This window comes from Cololabis saira, chromosome 23, assembly GCF_033807715.1.
Source record: "Cololabis saira isolate AMF1-May2022 chromosome 23, fColSai1.1, whole genome shotgun sequence".
NCBI lineage: Eukaryota > Metazoa > Chordata > Actinopteri > Beloniformes > Belonidae > Cololabis > Cololabis saira.
The window spans coordinates 29,359,606-29,377,672 of record NC_084609.1 but is presented as its reverse complement, the minus strand read 5'-3'; the positions used below and the strand labels follow the sequence as shown (position 1 = coordinate 29,377,672).

The 18,067-nt window shown below is 40.3% G+C and overlaps 1 protein-coding gene across 1 annotated transcript in view; it reads right to left on the bottom strand.

The window, feature by feature from the left end:
- nav3 (neuron navigator 3) overlaps positions 1-18,067 on the bottom strand; it is a 321,553-nt gene that overhangs the window by 164,152 nt on the left and 139,334 nt on the right. Inside the window, 2 exon segments of the mRNA XM_061714666.1 lie at positions 3,075-3,143; positions 17,147-17,321. Coding sequence (XP_061570650.1) covers positions 3,075-3,143; positions 17,147-17,321 — 244 coding nt within the window.

Genomic DNA, 18,067 nt, shown 5'->3' with positions numbered 1-18,067 from the left:
GAAGCTGAAAACACGTGTGGTGGGAAATAAACGTGTTCGTGCACAAAACCCCGTGTCCTCTCTGTCCTGTCGGTCGGGCCCCGTAGCACTCGCTGTGCTACAAGACACATTCTGGCTGATCTTTTGAAGGTACTGAGATCAACCTTTTAGCGGGAAAGAATCAATGTTTTAACCAGTGGTTAAACAAACCCGATAACTAACTAACAAAACAGTTGTCTCTACATTTCCACACAGAAGGAAACAAAAGAACAAGTTCCCGAGAGGGCTTACGGCGCCACTGCTGAGATGTGTCTAATAGTCAGTAAACGGTGAGTTTCTTATGAACGGCTCTTTGAGGAAAGTTTCTTCTGCAAAGCTGCACGGCGTCAGGCTTGCTGTCACCGCTGTGAGAGGACACGTTACCACCCACGGGGCTGCGGCTGCTGGCTGCAGCCTAATGTCCGCTGCTGCGTGGTGTCTGGATGGGAATTACCCGCCAACACGCTGGTTTCCAGGACCCCTGAGCCAGAACAAACGCTGCCAGCATCAGGCAGCAGAGTAGCTGGATATCTGGCTGAATCCACAGGACAGGTCTGCATTGTACCCGTGTTTGTGTCCACCGTGCTTGTGATTAAAGCTTTAAGCCTATAAAAACCACAATAAAAGAGGAGGCCAGGATTTAACTGACTGCTATCTGAGAACCTGAGCCAAAGCTTTGAGAGATGATATAAGGTTTTTGTGAAATTGGGGCTTTGATTATGCTGATTATCCCGTTTAAGCTCTAACACAGTTCTGTCAGGGTAAATTAAAGCTGGAGATGCAGACGTGAAGACTAATTGAACGCGTGCATTTGCAGTTCAACTTTGAGAGTGTTTGTTTAACTCCAGCAGCCTGGCCGCTGCTGCTGAGACAGTGGAGATCCATCTGTGACACGTTACAGGCTGCAGGATGGCAGGGCACCTTGAGCAGCCTGCGACGCTGAGAAGAAAATGATTAGGAGACGTATGAGGATGAGGAACATACCAGATTAGAGAAGCTGCCCTTTCACTATCAGACACTGACTCGAGCTGCCGTGCAAGCACAGCTAAACGCCCTCAACAAGGACGGGAACCAGTAGTGGAACATATCCGAGCATATGACCGGGCCCTTTGCAGCTGCTGAGTCCCTATTATCATCTCTACAGCCGAGAGACAGAGAAGGAAATAAGCTCGGCGGCCGAGCTTCTATATCAACAATTTACCACAAACTCCCATGTTCTTGCTGCCAGTGTGTGTCTGTGATTGTTCTAACTGTATCTACCTGTAAACCTGCTCCCTGACCAGGATGCAGCTTCTGGTGGCCCGGACCCGGGGATGAATCTCTCACTGCAAAAACTCAAAATCTTACCAGGAATATTTGTCTTATTTCTAGTTAAAATGTCTAATTTTTAGTCAAAAAATCTCATTACACTTAAAACATTACCAGAAAAATGGTAATGACTTTTGTTTTAAGTGTAATGAGATTTTTAGTCAAAAAATCTCATTAAAACTTATTTATTTGTGGAACAAGATTTATCTTCTCATTACAAGCAAAAAAAAATCTTGTTCCACTGGCAGATTTTTCTACTTAAGTGAAAATCTACTTGAAACAGGTGGAAATTGTTGTTTTTTCCAGTGATGAGTCTTGTTTTAAGTGTAATTATATTTTTTTGACTAATAATGAGACATTTTAACTAGAAATAAGACAAATATTCTTGTTAAGATTTTGAGTTTTTGCAATAACAACGTCAGCTTCATCTCCCACAGGAGGAGGATTCTGCGTCTAGCTTGGGCAATTTGGCTTTTTCTTGCTCCCTTTTTTCTTTTTCTTTGCGTTTTATGGCTCCACTTTGGTGTTTCTAACTCCCGCTCATGTTTAGGCTGTAGGATTACTGCTCTGTTGACGAGTGATCCATGATGGCAGTTGATGACCAACGATTTTACCCAAAATACATTTGGAGATTCACTTGCAACTTTTGTTTTAATGTTTAATGTGAAAATCTCAGCACAACATATTATACAATGCTTTATACCTAATATGAACCAAGTGTTGCCACAAAAAAAAAAAATGTTGCGGCGGGGCCTGCTGCCTCAGGGGCCGAATTGGGCCCCGGGCCGGGGGGAGTACGGCCCCCCCCAGCCCCCCCTGAAGCCCCGCCCCTGACGGGAACGTCAACCTCTGACGTTTCCACGGTGATTCAAATGTCAAGAATCGATTTGAATCGATTTGATTCCAATTTTTAAGATCGATTATCAAGATTTGATTCGATCCGATTCCATTCGATTCTGATATTGATTTAAGTTAGTGTTATTAAAACTGTTTTTTGAGCTGTTGCATGAATTATATGACTGTAGTTCTGCAACATATTAATACTAGTGTTATATTGAGATTCAACAGCAAGTATAGCAGCTAATGATGCTGTAAGGACCAATCAGCTCCCAGAATGCTGATAGAACTGAAACAGAAACATCATGGGTCAAAATTATCAAACAGATCCAGGGAGGAAACAGCGTATGAAATCGGTTTAAATTTTTCCCACATTCCATTTTAATTTTTTCCATTTTTGGTCTCTATCGGTTTTTAAATTTTGAGAATTTTGTTTTAAGCATTTTATGCAAATGACAGTATATAAAGTAATGAAATATAGACAATTTATGCAATTATAATGGAAAACTCTCATGTTTTCATACTTTTAAACATATTTAAAGGCAGAAACATGGCACCAGTTATTCTTTTTGGGCATAAAAAACAAAAAAAACAAAGTTGTAATAATGAAAAAAAATCGATCTTTAGACATACAAATCGATTTTTAGGAATTAATATGAGAATCGATTTAGAATCGGAAAATCGATTTTTTTTTTCAACACAGGCCTGTCAAGCTGCCGTGCAAGCACAGCTTAAACCCTCAACAAGGATGGAACCTCTGACATCTCTGCGGTGATCATAGTGTGGACTATCAGAGAAGGATTGTGTGAAGGCTCAGGTGCAAGATGAAGAACTTTAAATAATACAAAACCAGGTCAAATGATCTGGAACAGTAAAAGTAAGAGGTTGGAAGCAACATGTGGTGTGTTTACCTCGTGCTTTTCTTCTGCGGGGATCCTATTCCGCTGTGGCCCGGAGGACTTGCATATCTGGCTGTGATACTGTGAACGGAGCAAGCAGACGAAGAGCACGCCGTTAACACAGTTAGAGCAGGAATGAAGCCAGTTTCTAGCTGGCTTTTTCTCTTTAATCCACGTCTAAATGCAATAATGTGAGTGAGAGCAGTCATTCAGATGGAGGACAAGAGCGAGGGAGCCAGGTGAACGACAAGAAGAAGCATGTGGTGAATACTGTGGCACGCCAAGGAGCATATCTTTGATTTTTTTTCACATGATGGCTCACACATGTTTGCAACCGCGAGCGGATGACTCCTTCGGTCCGTTTATTGGCCTGCTGACATAAAACGGCCAGCAGAACTTTCACAAAGCGTTTTGTGGTGGCTTCGTTTGAAAAAAGGCCGCAAAACACGAGCCGCCAGCGGAGGTGAAGGAAGTGCCCACAGAGCCGGTCACGTTACTCATACAGATGGGAAGTACTGGAATACTGTACGTGCTGCGTCAACAGGCCCTCTGCACTCACGCTGGACAGGAAGTAGTTAAGCTACATGCAAAAAACACACTTTTAATGCATCCTGTAAACAACAAGAACTCAGAAGACGTCTGTTGTGGGAACCTTGTTTTTTTGTAAATACAGAAGAATGTTTCGTTGAGAGAGAATGCTGATAAACAAGTTAGTTAAAACCCGCTCCGAACAATGGAGCCATTTAGCGTCTGCTCCTGAAGAAAAGCCCCTCGCCGCGGCAACGGCCCCCTACGACGCAGATCTTAACTTTTCCACTTTGTTATTAATGATTCTCAAAATACTTGGAAGAGCAGACGCAGGAGAGCGTGACGGACTGAGGTAATAGCTAAGAAGAAATCAGCTGCTGCTGGAACACGTCTGAGCTAATGAGGTTACAGGCAGCGGTTAGTGGGCCGGGGAACGGACCGGGTAGAAAAGAGAGAAACTCAAGGAGGCTGAGGCCTCCGGCAGCAAAGATAGACTCCAGGACGGACATTTAATATATATATATATATATATATATATATATATATATATATATATATATATATATATATATATATATATATATATATATATATATAGAGAGAGATAGATATGCAATTTAACCTTTTAAGGGCCACATTTCTCAGCTCTAGAGCCGCATGCGGATCTTCAGCGCTGCCCTAGTGGCTCCTGGAGCTTTTTCAAAAATGTATTTTTTTTCATTTTTTCTTCCTTTTTTTTCTTTTTTTCTTCTCTTTTTCTTTTTTTTCATTTTTTTCCCCTTTCTTTTTAATCTCGACATTTGACTTTTTTCTCGAATTTTTTTTTTTTTTTCATTACATTTCGACTTTTTCTCGAAATTTTGACTTTTTTTCTCAACATTTCGACTTTTTTCTCGACATTTCAACTTTTTTCTCGAGATTGTACTTGTTTTTTCGTAACATTTGACTTTATTCTCGACATTTTGACTTTTTTCTCGAAGCGCATAATGAAAAAAAAAAGTCTTCCCCCAGTTATAACTAATATAGATACATGCAGCATTGGTTGCCTTCTTTCTGAAGACTTTTCATTTTTTGCGGCTCCAGACATATTTTTTTTTAAAGTTTTTGGTCCAACATGGCTCTTTCAACATTTTGGGTTGCCGACCCCTGATCTATTGTGAATAATATCCGTGAAACAATTAAGATAATTCAGGAATCTGAACACGAGACCGAAAGCAGCACTGTATGTACAGTATATATATATATATATATATATATATATATATATATATATATATATATATATATATATATATATATATATTTGCCCACAAACAGAAGTGAGACAATTCTTATCAGATTTTTGTGTCCAAACATCCAGGTAACAACATGTATTTCAGCATTCTTGCTGTTTTCACATGGATCTCCATAAAAGTATTCCTGTAGCAAGTTATTTAGTTTTACTAGCAGTTTCTCAATTTGGTAATATCATTATTCTGTTACATTCTAAAGTGAATATAGAGTAACGGTCAGGTGGCTCGGGCCACTGGACCTAGAAGCTCTGCCTGCATTTAAAACAGGCACAGACACAGTTTTTTTTTTAGCAAAGAAATAAAAAAATGTGCCTGAAAAAGAAAGTGGAGGTGAATAGCGTTTTTTCTTTTTTTGCATCCAGAGTGCCTAATGTCATTAGGAAAATTCAAGAAATCAGGAACAATTTCACCTCATAAAGGTCAAGGTATGAAAATAGCTGAAATGCTGGGCACTTGTGATCTCCAAACGCTCAGACGGGACGCTCATTCATTAACAGCTGGTGTGGAGAAAGGATGTCACGAACGAACGGTATGGAGGCATCTGGGATGGACTGCAGCCAGATCTATTACTACACCCAATGTTTACGAGAATGAAACGGTACTGTTGGATTTAATGCTGGGGCTACAGGTCCAGAGATGCAGCTCTGTGACGGTGTGAGGTCGAGTCAGTGTTTTATTGCGATGGCAGCGTTAGAGCTGTGAATTAGACCGACGACACCGTTCCTGCAGCCCTCAGTGTCTCGTCTCCTTCTCTGTCCTGTCCTTTCCTGCTACACATCAGAGCTTTTAGTCCTCTCTGGCAGAATCAGAGTTTTTTCTCGTATTAAAATGTGTTTGATCAGAACTGATGGAGGACACATCCATTTCTACACACACTTACGCACAAAAAACTCACATCTGCTGCCAGATTCAAATGCATATGAATTAGCATAAGGTTTATGCCGATAAAGGCTCTAACCACTGATATATATGCAGACAGTTAAAAAACACACATCTTTACAGGGACGTCAATCATTTTTCAACAAGACAAAGCAGGACTTTCTCTGCACCTAGTATCATCTAGTATCAGTACTCAATATTATAGACGTTGTAAGAGGGAATGGTGACGTTGCAAAGACGTAAAAGCTCTGCAGTTCCAGCTTTGTTGCATCATGAAATGCAGAAATTTAAAAACGCTGCAAAAACTCAAAATCTTACCAGGAATATTTGTCTCATTTCTAGTTAAAATGTCTCATTTTTAGTCAAAAAATCTCATTACACTTAAAACAAGAGTCATTACCAGAAAAATAACTTGTTATTTTACAATTTTCACCTGACAAGATTTATCTCATTACAAGCAAAAAAATCTTGTTCAACTGGCAGATTTTTCTACTTATTTCAAGTGAAAATGTACTTGAAACAGGTGAAAATTGTTGTTTTTTTCCAGTGATGAGTCTTGTTTTAAATGTAATGAGATTTTTGCAGTATATACAGTATCAGCAAATTATACAAAGTTGATGAGAAACAAAACAAAACATATCTGAGCTTAAATGTGCACTTAGAATATGGTCTTCTTCTGATTTGAGATTAAAAAAAAATATATATATATATAAACCAGATCTATCAAGACTACTTAAATTTCACACTTTGCTCTGCAGTTGGGGAACAATGTTTGAACTTTTGTAATGAAGCTGTTTTTAACGGAACTTCCTGTTTTTGAAGAAATTCTCTCAGTAGACTACAATATACAATAAAAGTAACCAAACTACTGAAAATGACCAGCGAAAGCTTCGCTGCAGCCGTGTTAAAGAGTCCTACAGTGTTTTCCAGCAAATAAAAGTGCAGTTCCCTTTGTGAAAGTTGCACAAAACACCCTAAAACGGTTTACTCAGCATATTTTCAAATAACTGCAGCCTTTCAACTGTAAAGTTACCTGCCGGCGAACAGCTGGACGGATAAAGAAAGCGACTCTACCTCAGCGCGAGGATCCCAGCAAGAGGACGCAGCAGAGACAGAAACCGGCACTCTGCATCCTTCTTCTCTGACCAGCAGGAACAAGTTGTTCTCTGTTTTGTGTTTGTGGGCTGCCGGTTTGGCGTTGTTGAGTCAAAGTGGACGAGACGGACAATAAACTAACTATACTGGTGACTGAATGACGCAGGGGCAATAATCTTATCTAATTCTCGCGCTCTTCTGCTTTCCGAGTCTGAATAGAAATAAAAGCCCACAGCTTCAGATGTCTGCTCTTACTTGCTGCCGTTTCCCCCGCCACTGACGGACACCGTAAGTTGATGAAAGATGAGTTCAGGAGATAAAAACGTCTTTATTAGAAATACTTTCAGTAGCCTGGATGATCTTCAGCGAAGCTGAGGAGCAATAAAAGGATGCTTCTCATGTTTCCCAGGTTTTCCAGTCAATATTTTGACGGGGTTCAATAGTCAGGGAGGTTGCACTGATCCCTTAATTCATTCTTTTTATCTTCTATGTGATTATGTCAAGAGTCACTTTCATTTTTGAATGAAGCCATGATGCTAATCATCTACTATGATTCAGTTAACTCATCTTAACACATTCCACCTTCAAACAGAGCTTGAATTCTTCTCTCAGTATGATGATTTGTGCTCTTATAAATACTCCACATGCTCCTCAGCACACACGACTAACAAGCTGTGACAGATTAATGAAGCCTGCCTTAAAGGCAAAGGCTTTTCTTTTCTCCAATATTTTGATAGACGCTTAAATTTGTTTATTTGTCCTCTTTAAGTAAAGCTTTTATCACTTTCCTTTCATTCAGCTGCTTTTTTTATTTTGTGCATATTGAAAGTCAGAGTGCAAACAAAGCACTTTATCTGTAAAGGCTTGGATTTAAAGGCGAGGGAAGTTACTGGCACACGCCGCACCAACAAATGCAGAGCTACAATATGTACACAGTAATGCAACAGTATAGCAATAAAACCTTTGCCACATGGCAAAATGTGACTTAAACAAAAGTCAACTCAACTGCATCAACGGTGATGTACGGAAGAGTATTAGGGAGGAGAAAAAACATTTGAGAGGGGAAGATTTTTTTTATTTTATTGAGCACTTCGAGAAAAAAGTAGAAATGTCGAGATTTATGTTGAAATACAATTTCGAGAAAATAATCGAAATGTCGGTTGAATTTATTTTCGAAATTTCGACTTTTTTCTCAACATTCCGACTTTTTTCTCGAAATTGTACTTCAACATTAATCTCGACATTTCGACTTTATTCTCGACATTTCAACTTTATTCACGAAAGTTTGACTTTTTTCTCAACATTTCGACTTTTTTCTCGAAATTTCAACTTTTTTCTCGTAATTGAACTTCAACATTAATCCCAACATTTCAACTTTTTTCTCGACATTTCAACTTTTTTCTCGACATTTTGACTTTTTTCTCGAAGTGCATAATGAAAAAAAATCTTCCTCCTCTAAAATATTATTTCTATTTTTCTCCTGCCTGGCCCTGATACTCTTCCATAGTGATGAGCTCAGACAGCAGTATGTTTTCGGTCCATAATGGCAGGGTGTTGTGCACGTTGGCCAGCGTGACGACTGCAGGTCACGAGGCATCGTCTCATCTCTGCATGGAGGCTTGTATCTGTCTGTCTGGCTCTCGGTACTGCAGACTCAAGCCCTGCTGCCACTCCAGTGTTCACTTTACGGGAGCTTGTTATGCAATCCTGCAGCGATGTGGTGGAGGTACAGTAGTGGAGAATTCTGCACCAGTCTTGTCATATCAAAATAAAAACAAACCCTCTAAACGGCATGGTGGGAAATATTTAACTTGGACAAGTCTAATGGTTCCCAGTGGAGATCATGAACTCTGAATGCCGTGGACGACGTCATTCTCATCATCAACTTCAGTACAAATTCAGACTTTTATAGTAAAGGATCCCATTCATCACTCAGGCGCTTGAGAAGCCTCGTTAAAGTCACACTTCTCTTGGCAATACCTATGCACTGCAAAAACTATAAATCTTACCAGGAATATTTGTCTTATTTCTAGTTAAAATGTCTCATTTTTAGTCAAAAAATCTCATTACACTTAAAACAAGAGTCATCACCAGAAAAATAACTTGTTATTTGACAATTTTCACCTGTTTCAAGTACATTTTCACTTGAAATAAGCAGAAAAATCTGCCAGTGTGACAACATTTATCTTCTCATTACAAGCAAAAAAATCTTGTTCCACGGGCAGATTTTTCTACTTATTTTAATTGAAAATCTACTTGAAACAGGTGAAAATTTTAATCTTTTCCAGTGATGAGTCTTGTTTTAAGTGTAATGAGATTTTTTGAATAAAAAATTGTCTCTCTTATTATTATTATTTATTTATTTTTGTTTAATTAATGTTATGAAAAGTAAAAAAAAAGGGGGGGATATTGATAATTATATTGTTATTGTAAATCTTATTTTTTTTCTTTTTTTATTGCCCTCAATAAAGATATCTATACAAAAAAAAATACACCAAGATTATTTTCAACATAAAAAAAGGAGTTATATTTAGAAAAAAAAGAGACATTTTAACTAGAAATAAGACAAATATTCTTGTTAAGATTTTGAGTTTTTGCAGTGTGAAAGATCAGTAAATTGCTGGTATCCAGTCATGAACAACAACCTGAAGGTTAATTGCATGAAAACAGTATAAAACACAAGTGGAGCCAAATAATTTACCAGTTCATGATGCCGTGACCTTAATCCGTCCTCCTGAGTTAAACCATCTGATCCAAAGATCCAAACGCTGCTGTTTTGACACCCAAACACACTAGAGAAGCTGCCACTGTACCTATGAGGCTGCTCGGTCTTGGCCAGGCTGCTGGCTCTCCCGTAGGGCAGCCGGCTCTTCCTGTCGCGAGACACGGCGGTGGGCAGGCGCGAGCAGCGCCATACCAGGGCGTCCACCCGCTCGCCCCGGGACATGATGGATTACAGAGGGGAGGGTTGGCTGTGGTCCTACCAGGCCCCAGCTCCCTGCCTTCTATAGCACTAGAGTCTCCAGTGGCTCCGGTCTGTCCCGCTCTGCCCAATGGGGAGCTCCCCTTTAGAGACACAGCTCATCCCTGCCATGGAGACACCGGCCGGGCCAGCAGGTGCCGGCTATACAAAGATCAGCATGCCACAACTGGACATATTCTGGTGTGTAAATGGAGTATGTGCTTTTATAAACTCATTCACATGCTCAGTCTCCAGGATTAATCTACGGAAGAGTATTACGGCCAGGCAGGAGAAAAATAAAAATTATATTTTAGAGGAGGAAGATTTTTTTTTCATTATGCACTTTGAGAAAAAAGTCGAAATGTAGAGAAAAAAGTCGAAGTGTCAAGAAAAAAGTCGAAATGTTGAGAAAAAAGTCAAAATTTCGTGAATAAAGTTGAAATGTTGAGAAAAAAGTCGAAATTTCGAGAAAAAAGTCGAAATTTCGAGATTAATGTTCAAGTATAATTTTTAGAAAAAAGTCGAAATGTTGAGAAAAAAGTCGAAATGTCGAGAAAAAAGTCGAAATGTCGAGAAAAAAGTCCAAATTTCGTGAATAATGTTGAAATGTTGAGAAAAAAGGCAAAATTTTGACTTTATTCACAAAATTTCGACTTTATTCTTGAAAATGTATTTCAACATTAATCTCAACATTTCGACTTTTTTCTCGACATTTCAACTTTTTTCTCGAAGTGCACAATAAAAAAAAATCTTCCCCTCTCCAAAATTTTTTCTCCTGCGTGGACCTAATACTCTTCCATATTAATCACTGGATCGGTCATGATGGGAAATTAGATGAAAATATTATGAACAGTTTTAATTACAGTTTGCAAAATTCAGAATCCAATTAAAAATGTTATTACTTGCGTATAAAGCCCAAAACGGCTTAGCTCTGCATTATTTGCAAGACCTGATAGTACCTTATGTTCCTGGCAGAGCTCTCTGCTCTCAGAGTGCAGGTTTACTCGTAGTTCCTAGAGTATCTAAATGTAGATTTGGAGGGCGGGTGTTCTGCTATCAGGCACCACTACTATGGAACCAACTTCCAATCTGGGTTAAGGAGGCTGACACCACCTCCACCTTTAAAACTAAACTTAAAACCTTTCTGTTTAGTAAAGCCTATAGTTAGTGTTTAGTAAACCTCTAGCTGGTGTTGGTAAATCTCTAGGTAGTGTAAACTCTAGTGTGTCAGAGTCAGTAGTCATAGTTGCAGCTATAGAACAAGACTATAATAGTTAGTCTCAAATATAGCTTCGTGGTAGATATGCTGCTATAGGCTTATGCTGCAGGGGGGCACCGACATGATCCACTGGGCGGTGCCTCTCACCCTTCTTCTCCTCTCCTCTTCCCTTCCTCTCTTCTCCATTTCCATTTTTATTGATTATAAGTATCTCATAGCTATCATTTTTGTCCATCGTTCCTGTAGTTTCTTGTGCCGGCCCCCCTTTTTTCTCTTTTGTGCATGTTTGCAGGCCGGAGCTTCGGGAGCTGCGTGCTGGACTGCCATGTAAACGCACTCATTGTGCAACTTTGAACCTGGCTGAACTCCCCCCCGAAGGGTCGGGACCACTGGTGGCATGACTTAATGCCAATTGGAGAACGACACACAGAGGTAGCTCAGACTGTCAAGTCATTAACGACGACGGTAACACAACATTATCATGGATGAATGAATAAATGCTTTCCTCGTCGAGGTGTGTAGCCTGATCCCCCCCTTGATGAATAAACCAGTGCAGTGTGAACGGACGCCTGTGGCCGAGTGGATGTTTGCTGTGTCTCGTTAGCAAGCAAATCTGCAACACGTTATCTTAGAACCCTGCCCATGATTTATTTTCAACTGTCGATAGAGACGTTTTGAGATTTTTTGGGCAGTGGTTTCCTGCTTTTTGCCGGTAATAAACAATAAAGTACCGCAAGGAATGCAAAAAGGAAATGTCCATAATTTAACTGCAGCCCAGGATAGCAAAACATCTGCGTCTGATGTTTGACTCACACACCGATCATCGTGTGGCCCGTTCTCAGTCGGCCACACACACATTCCTGAGTCGGTTGAGCATCTCAGACCACCAGCGACTCAACCAGTAGCTTGGTACTGTCACTACAACAGGCCAACTTTCTCTACTCTCCCAGGGGGTTTAATACATGTATGCACTGCAAAAACTCAAAATCTTACCAGGAATATTTGTCTTTTTTCTAGTTAAAATGTTTCATTTTTAGTCAAAAAATCTCATTACACTTAAAACAAGAGTCATTACCAGAAAAATAACTTAAATAAAAATAAATTTTCACCTGTTTCAAGTACATTTTCACTTGAAATAAGTAGGAAAATCTGCCAGTGGGACAAGATGTATCTTCTCATTACATGCAAAAAAATCTTGTTCCACTGGCAGATTTTTCTACTTATTTTAAGTGGAAATCTACTTGAAACAGGTGAAAATTGTTGGTTTTTTTTTTTGCAGTGATGAGTCTTGTTTTAAGTGTAATGAGATTTTTTTGACTAAAAATGAGACATTTTAACTAGAAATGAGACAAATATTCTTTGAGTTTTTGCAGTGTGTGGACATTGGTTACATTTTTCTTCCAAATTCATTTTCTAACACCTTTTCAGGCTTTTACAGCTTTGAAAAGCACCATCCCACCCAGCAGTTGACAGAGTAATAGCTTACTTTAACACAGACAGACATGAAGTGACCTTTGACCCCGACTGTAGCCTCCAGCGCTCAGACGCGTTCAACAGTCTGCGGCAGCAACAATGAGAGTCTATGTGGAAATGGACCGGAGAACTTGAATGAGACGTATATGTTCCTGTTCCTAAACTATGTTCCGGGCACCGTCCATGTTTTGAATCTAATGAAACTACAAAAAACAGCAGAAAAGGGCCGCTTCCTGTGACGGCAGAATGTGAGAATGCGTACAGTAGAAACCATGTATTGATTCAGCATGCTTGTTACACTAGACTGATGCAGCGGTGCGCGTCACCGTACAAGAGCACGCTCCACCTGTTGCCGAGGGCGACCGGGGATGGGAGTGTGGGAATGGAAGGCAGCTGTGGCCTTAATAACCCCCGGAGCACACACAAATACATGATGTATTGACCCCAATGTTGCCACCGCCCCACTCGCCCAGCAGAGAAAAGATCTTGAGAGTATCATCTTACTCACGTGATTCTCCTCAAGTGCTGAGACTAACCGTTCCTATTGCGCTGATTTTACAGTCACACACACACACACATGCACAGAACTTGATCAGGAGGTATGCTGCTCATGCGTGGCATGTCCGATCCTCCTTTAGATTCTCTTCTGAGGCTCACTCCGTCTATTTACAACATAAAACAACAGGCTTGGACTAGTTAGCCACATGTGTGCCATGTACAGCTTCTGAACTGCATGACATGTCAAACGGGTCAATGACGTGACGCCTATATTATCTGAAAAACAGACTTTTTTTAATTCAAAAAAGGTTTAAATGGATAAAAAAATACCATATATATGAACTACCTGTCCCACATATGGACTCACTTGAATTTTACAAAAAATACTACTGTATTTTCCGCACTATAAGGCGCACCTAAAAGCCTTTAATTTTCTCAAAAACCGGCAGTGCGCCTTATAATGCAGTGCGCCTTATATATGATCATTACGGTAATTTCTGTTACTGTAGTCAGGGGGATTGTGGGTAATGTAGTCGGTGTCGCCGAAGTAATGGCACTAAAAACGTCAGGAATCGTCACAGACGTTCAGGACAACAGCAGCAACGCTGACTCTCATAATGGCGACTTTGACGAGACGGAGCAAAGCTGGTTTTTATTTTGTTAATAACGTTTGACATACGGTACTTTTTTTTTTGCATTTGCTCTAGGATTTTGTAGCATTTCCTGTAGCGCAGCTCCATCAGGTAGATACGTAACTCAACCCCAGACACTATAGTACGGTATTTTACCATACATTTAGTGCGCCTTATAATGCGGTGCGCCTTATAGTGCGGAACATACGGTAGTTATTTGGGATTTTGTTGTTGTTTTAAGTGTCAAAATGTCATGTGGTGCGACCGTCCGACCATGACTCTTGTTTTGAAAAGTTTTTTTGAAATCACTCTAAATGTTTTTAAATCAATCTTCTGCCCTATCTGGCATGATTTCTGTAGTGTCTTGTAGTGTATAAGATTGCAACACATTTGTATTTATATTTCCATCATAATATACAAACAAAGTTTGACTGATGACGTCCATTTTATGAAATATCATGTGGCGCGACCATTAAAAAAACAACCATTTCTGTATAATACTGAAAACTTGTAAAAAAAATGTCAAGATGTTAAGGAAATTCATTTATTTTAATATGAATCATGGTTGCACCACATTACTTTTTTTTAGGCTAGTGCCAATTCATCTTGACAAAAAACTCTGAAATCACTTAATTTAAAATTTTTATATGAATTTATGTGTACACAACATTCTTAATGTTTGAACTACTGCAATAGATATTCTTTTTTTTATTATTTTAAAATTGGCCTGTTGAAAATCCTTATTCGTCATTGACCCAAATACTATCAAAAAGGAACGTTTACTACACAACAGTTGCATAAGCTTCCTAACTAAACACTCAACCTGGTAGTGAAATGAATCGGTGATGGTAATAGTTTGGTAATGACTACTACATGGATGGTTTTTAAGTAATGCCTCTTAAGTAATAACTGAAACTGCCGATGACAGCGAGCAGACTGAGCCGAATCACCAACCAGATGGGACGAGCTTTTACAGCTTACAAACGTACTAGCTAAAGCAACAGAGTACAACACAACCCCAACAACATAAAGAAGACCACCGTAAAGAGCTGTGGGGAAAACACATGGCCCTTTTACCGTTACATAACACGCATCACATCTGAGGCTGATCAGCCTCTATACGTGTCACACAACGTATAGCTGGGAATCTGGTGTCGGGTTGTGGTTTCGCAGTCTGAGTTGTTTAGGATTTGCATCTGGAGGATTTTTATGACAAACGAGACTCTCTTTATATCCCCCTTTATTCCTGGAATACAGGAAAAGACACGCCGCCACGTTTTTAGCTGGGAAAAATCATCCGGTGTGTGCCACAGTTCACTAGACTCTAGATTGTAGTTAAGGCTGTATTAAAGATTTCACGTTTGCACACAAGATCTCACGGATGCGCGATCAAACACGACCGCATAAAAATATATGTTTGTGACTCTTCTGGTTGTCCTTGCTGTTTTACGTCTTAAACGTATCTTAACCCTTGTACTGTCTTTGGGTCAAAATGACCTCATTCTCCTGTCCTTCTTTCCTCCTGTTCTCTCCTTCATTCTCCCTTCCTTCTTTACTCCTTTCCTTCTTTCTTTACTCCCTCCCTTCCTTCTTTCCTCCCTTCTTTCCTTCTTTTCTCCCTTCCTTCCTTCCTTCCTTCCTTCCTTCCTTCTTTTTTCCCTTCCTTACTTACTTCCTTCCTTCCTTCCTCCCTTCCTTCCCTTTTTCTCCCTTCTTTCCTTCCTCCTTTCCTTCTTTCTTTTTTCCCTTCCTCCCTTCTTTCCTTCCTTCTTTCCTTCCTTCTTTTCTCCATTCCTTACATCTTTTCTCCCTTCCTTCCTTCCTTCCTTCCTTCCTTCCTTCCTTCCTTCCTTCCTTCCTTCCTTCCTTCCTTCCTTCCTTCCTTCCTTCCTTCCTTCTTTCCCCCTTCCTTCCTTCTTTTCTCCCTTCCTGCCTTCTTTCCTCCCTTCTTTCCCCCTTCCTTCCTTCTTTTCTTCCTTCCTTCCTTCCTTCCTTCCTTCCTTCCTTCCTTCCTTCCTTCCTTCTTTCCTCCCTTCTTTCCCCCTTCCTTCCTTCTTTTCTCCCTTCCTTCCTTCCTTCCTTCCTTCCTTCCTTCCTTCCTTCCTTCTTTCCTCCCTTCTTTCCCCCTTCCTTCCTTCTTTTCTTCCTTCCTTCCTTCCTTCCTTCCTTCCTTCCTTCCTTCCTTCCTTCCTTCCTTCCTTCCTTCCTTCTTCCCTCCCTTCTTTCCCCCTTCCTTCCTTCCTTCCTTCCTTCCTTCCTTCCTTCCTTCCTTCCTTCCTTCCTTCCTTCCTTCCTTCCTTCTTCCCTCCCTTCTTTCCCCCTTTCTTCCTTCCTTCCTTCCTTCCTTCCTTCCTTCCTTCCTTCCTTCCTTCCTTCCTTCCTTCCTTCCTTCCTTCCTTCCTTCCTTCATTTTTTCCCTTCCTTCCTTCTTTCCTCCCTTCTTTCCCCCTTCCTTCCTTCTTTTCTCCCTTCCTGCCTTCCTTCCTTCCTTCCTTCCTTCCTTCCTTCCTTCCTTCCTTCCTTCCTTCCTTCCTTCCTTCCTTCCTTCCTTCCTTCCTTCCTTCCTTCCTTCCATCCTTCCTTCCTTCCTTCCTTCCTTCCTTCCTTCCTTCCTTCCTTCCTTCCTTCCTTCCTTCCTTCCTTCCTTCCTACCTTCCTTCCTTCCTTCCTTCCTTCTTTTTTCCCTTCCTTCCTTCTTTCCTCCCTTCCTTCTTTCCTCCCTTCCTTCCTTCTTTTCTTCCTTCCTTCTTTCCTCCCTTCTTCCATTCCTCCTTCCTTGACCCGAAGACAGCACAAGGGTTAAAGACTCCTGTGTTCGTGCTTTTCTTTGCTTTTGTTCGAGCCGATCTTCTCTTTGCATCATCCTGTAAAAGTGTGTGATAACCAGTTGGTGGTGCTAGCGAGTTTGCTTTGCCAATCGGTAATCGGGGTATTGAGTTGGAGGCAGCAGCGGTAAATGTCTAACATGTTTGATATTTATGATTTAGGACTGAGGAGAAAGCGCTGAAATAATTCTATTGAAACATTCAAGTTGGACGAAAAAAATGTCTTGGAACAAGCTTCAAATCCAGCCGAGCCTCCGCCATCGCGGGGCGGAGAGTCAGCCTTGAAATCTCTCAGCAAGTCGAAGATGATTTCATTCTGGATAACAGTAAACTGAAGCGATAAGGGAGCACTCTTTCACATCTCTCGTCACTTGGGAGAAAAACTCATCAATACAAAATGGAACAAGGATTTAAATAGATATGTGTGTCTTTGAAAAAAAACTTGGCGTGTCTGTGGAAATGTTTAAAGCTGATGCAACAGGGCCTTAATGAGAAACATCGCTGAGAACTGGTTCACCACCTATTTTCTGCTTAAAAAACCAAATAATTAAGGTTTGAAAAGCAACAGATCAATCAAACATGGATCTTAAATGACATATCTGGTCCATTCATTCAAAGTTGGCTGCTCCGAACCTGAATGAGGCTGAAGCCAAACGTCTGATTGCGTTTGGTGAAACATACCTGGACTGCATGTCTTGTGTCTTGAGGCTGCTGGTGGACGGCGCGGTGCTGCTGGTCTGCTGGCTGAGCTCCACCAGGGACTGGTAGTACTGCTGCTGCTGCTGCTGCTGCTGCTTGTAGCGGGACAGGATGAAGAAGAGGCCCAGGATGCTCTTCAGGTTGCCATTCCTGATCTCTGACAAAACCAAAAAGGTTGTTAGCAGTACTCGAGTTGAGGGGGGATGGCATCCCTCCTGAAATAAAAACGGTCCATATCATCCCCCCTGTAAAACTGTCATCCCTCCTTTCTACCCCCTATGTCATTTCATCAATGAATGTGGTTTTACTGCTATTTCAACATTTAGAGTCATCACCAGAAAAATAACACCAGAAAAATAACCTTTTTGACAATTTTCACCTGTTTCAAGTAAATTTTCACTTGAAATAAGTAGAAAAATCTGCCAGTGGGACAAGATTTATCTTCTTATTACAAGCAAAAAAATCTTGTTCCGCTGGCAGATTTTTCTACTTATTTCAAGTGAAAATCTACTTGAAACAGGTGAAAATTGTTGTTTTTTCCAGTGACGAGTCTTGTTTTAAGTGTAATGAGATTTTTTTTTACCAAAATGAGGCATTTTAACTAGAAATAAGACAAATATAGATTTTGAGTTTTTGCAGTGTGAAAGATCAGTAAATTGCTGGTATCCTGTCATGAACAACAACCTGAAGGTTAATTGCATGAAAACAGTCGAGTATAAAAGACAAGTGCCAAACCATTTACCAGTTCATGATGCCGTGACCTTAAGATTTTGAGTTTTTGCAGTGATCCATTTTACTTATCCTGTGAAGGACAGAGTCATATTGATAAGTTCAGAAAAGTGTTTTTTATTGTTGTGTTTTGATGTATTTGATGTAAGCCCAGTGGATATTTAAAGCTTACAG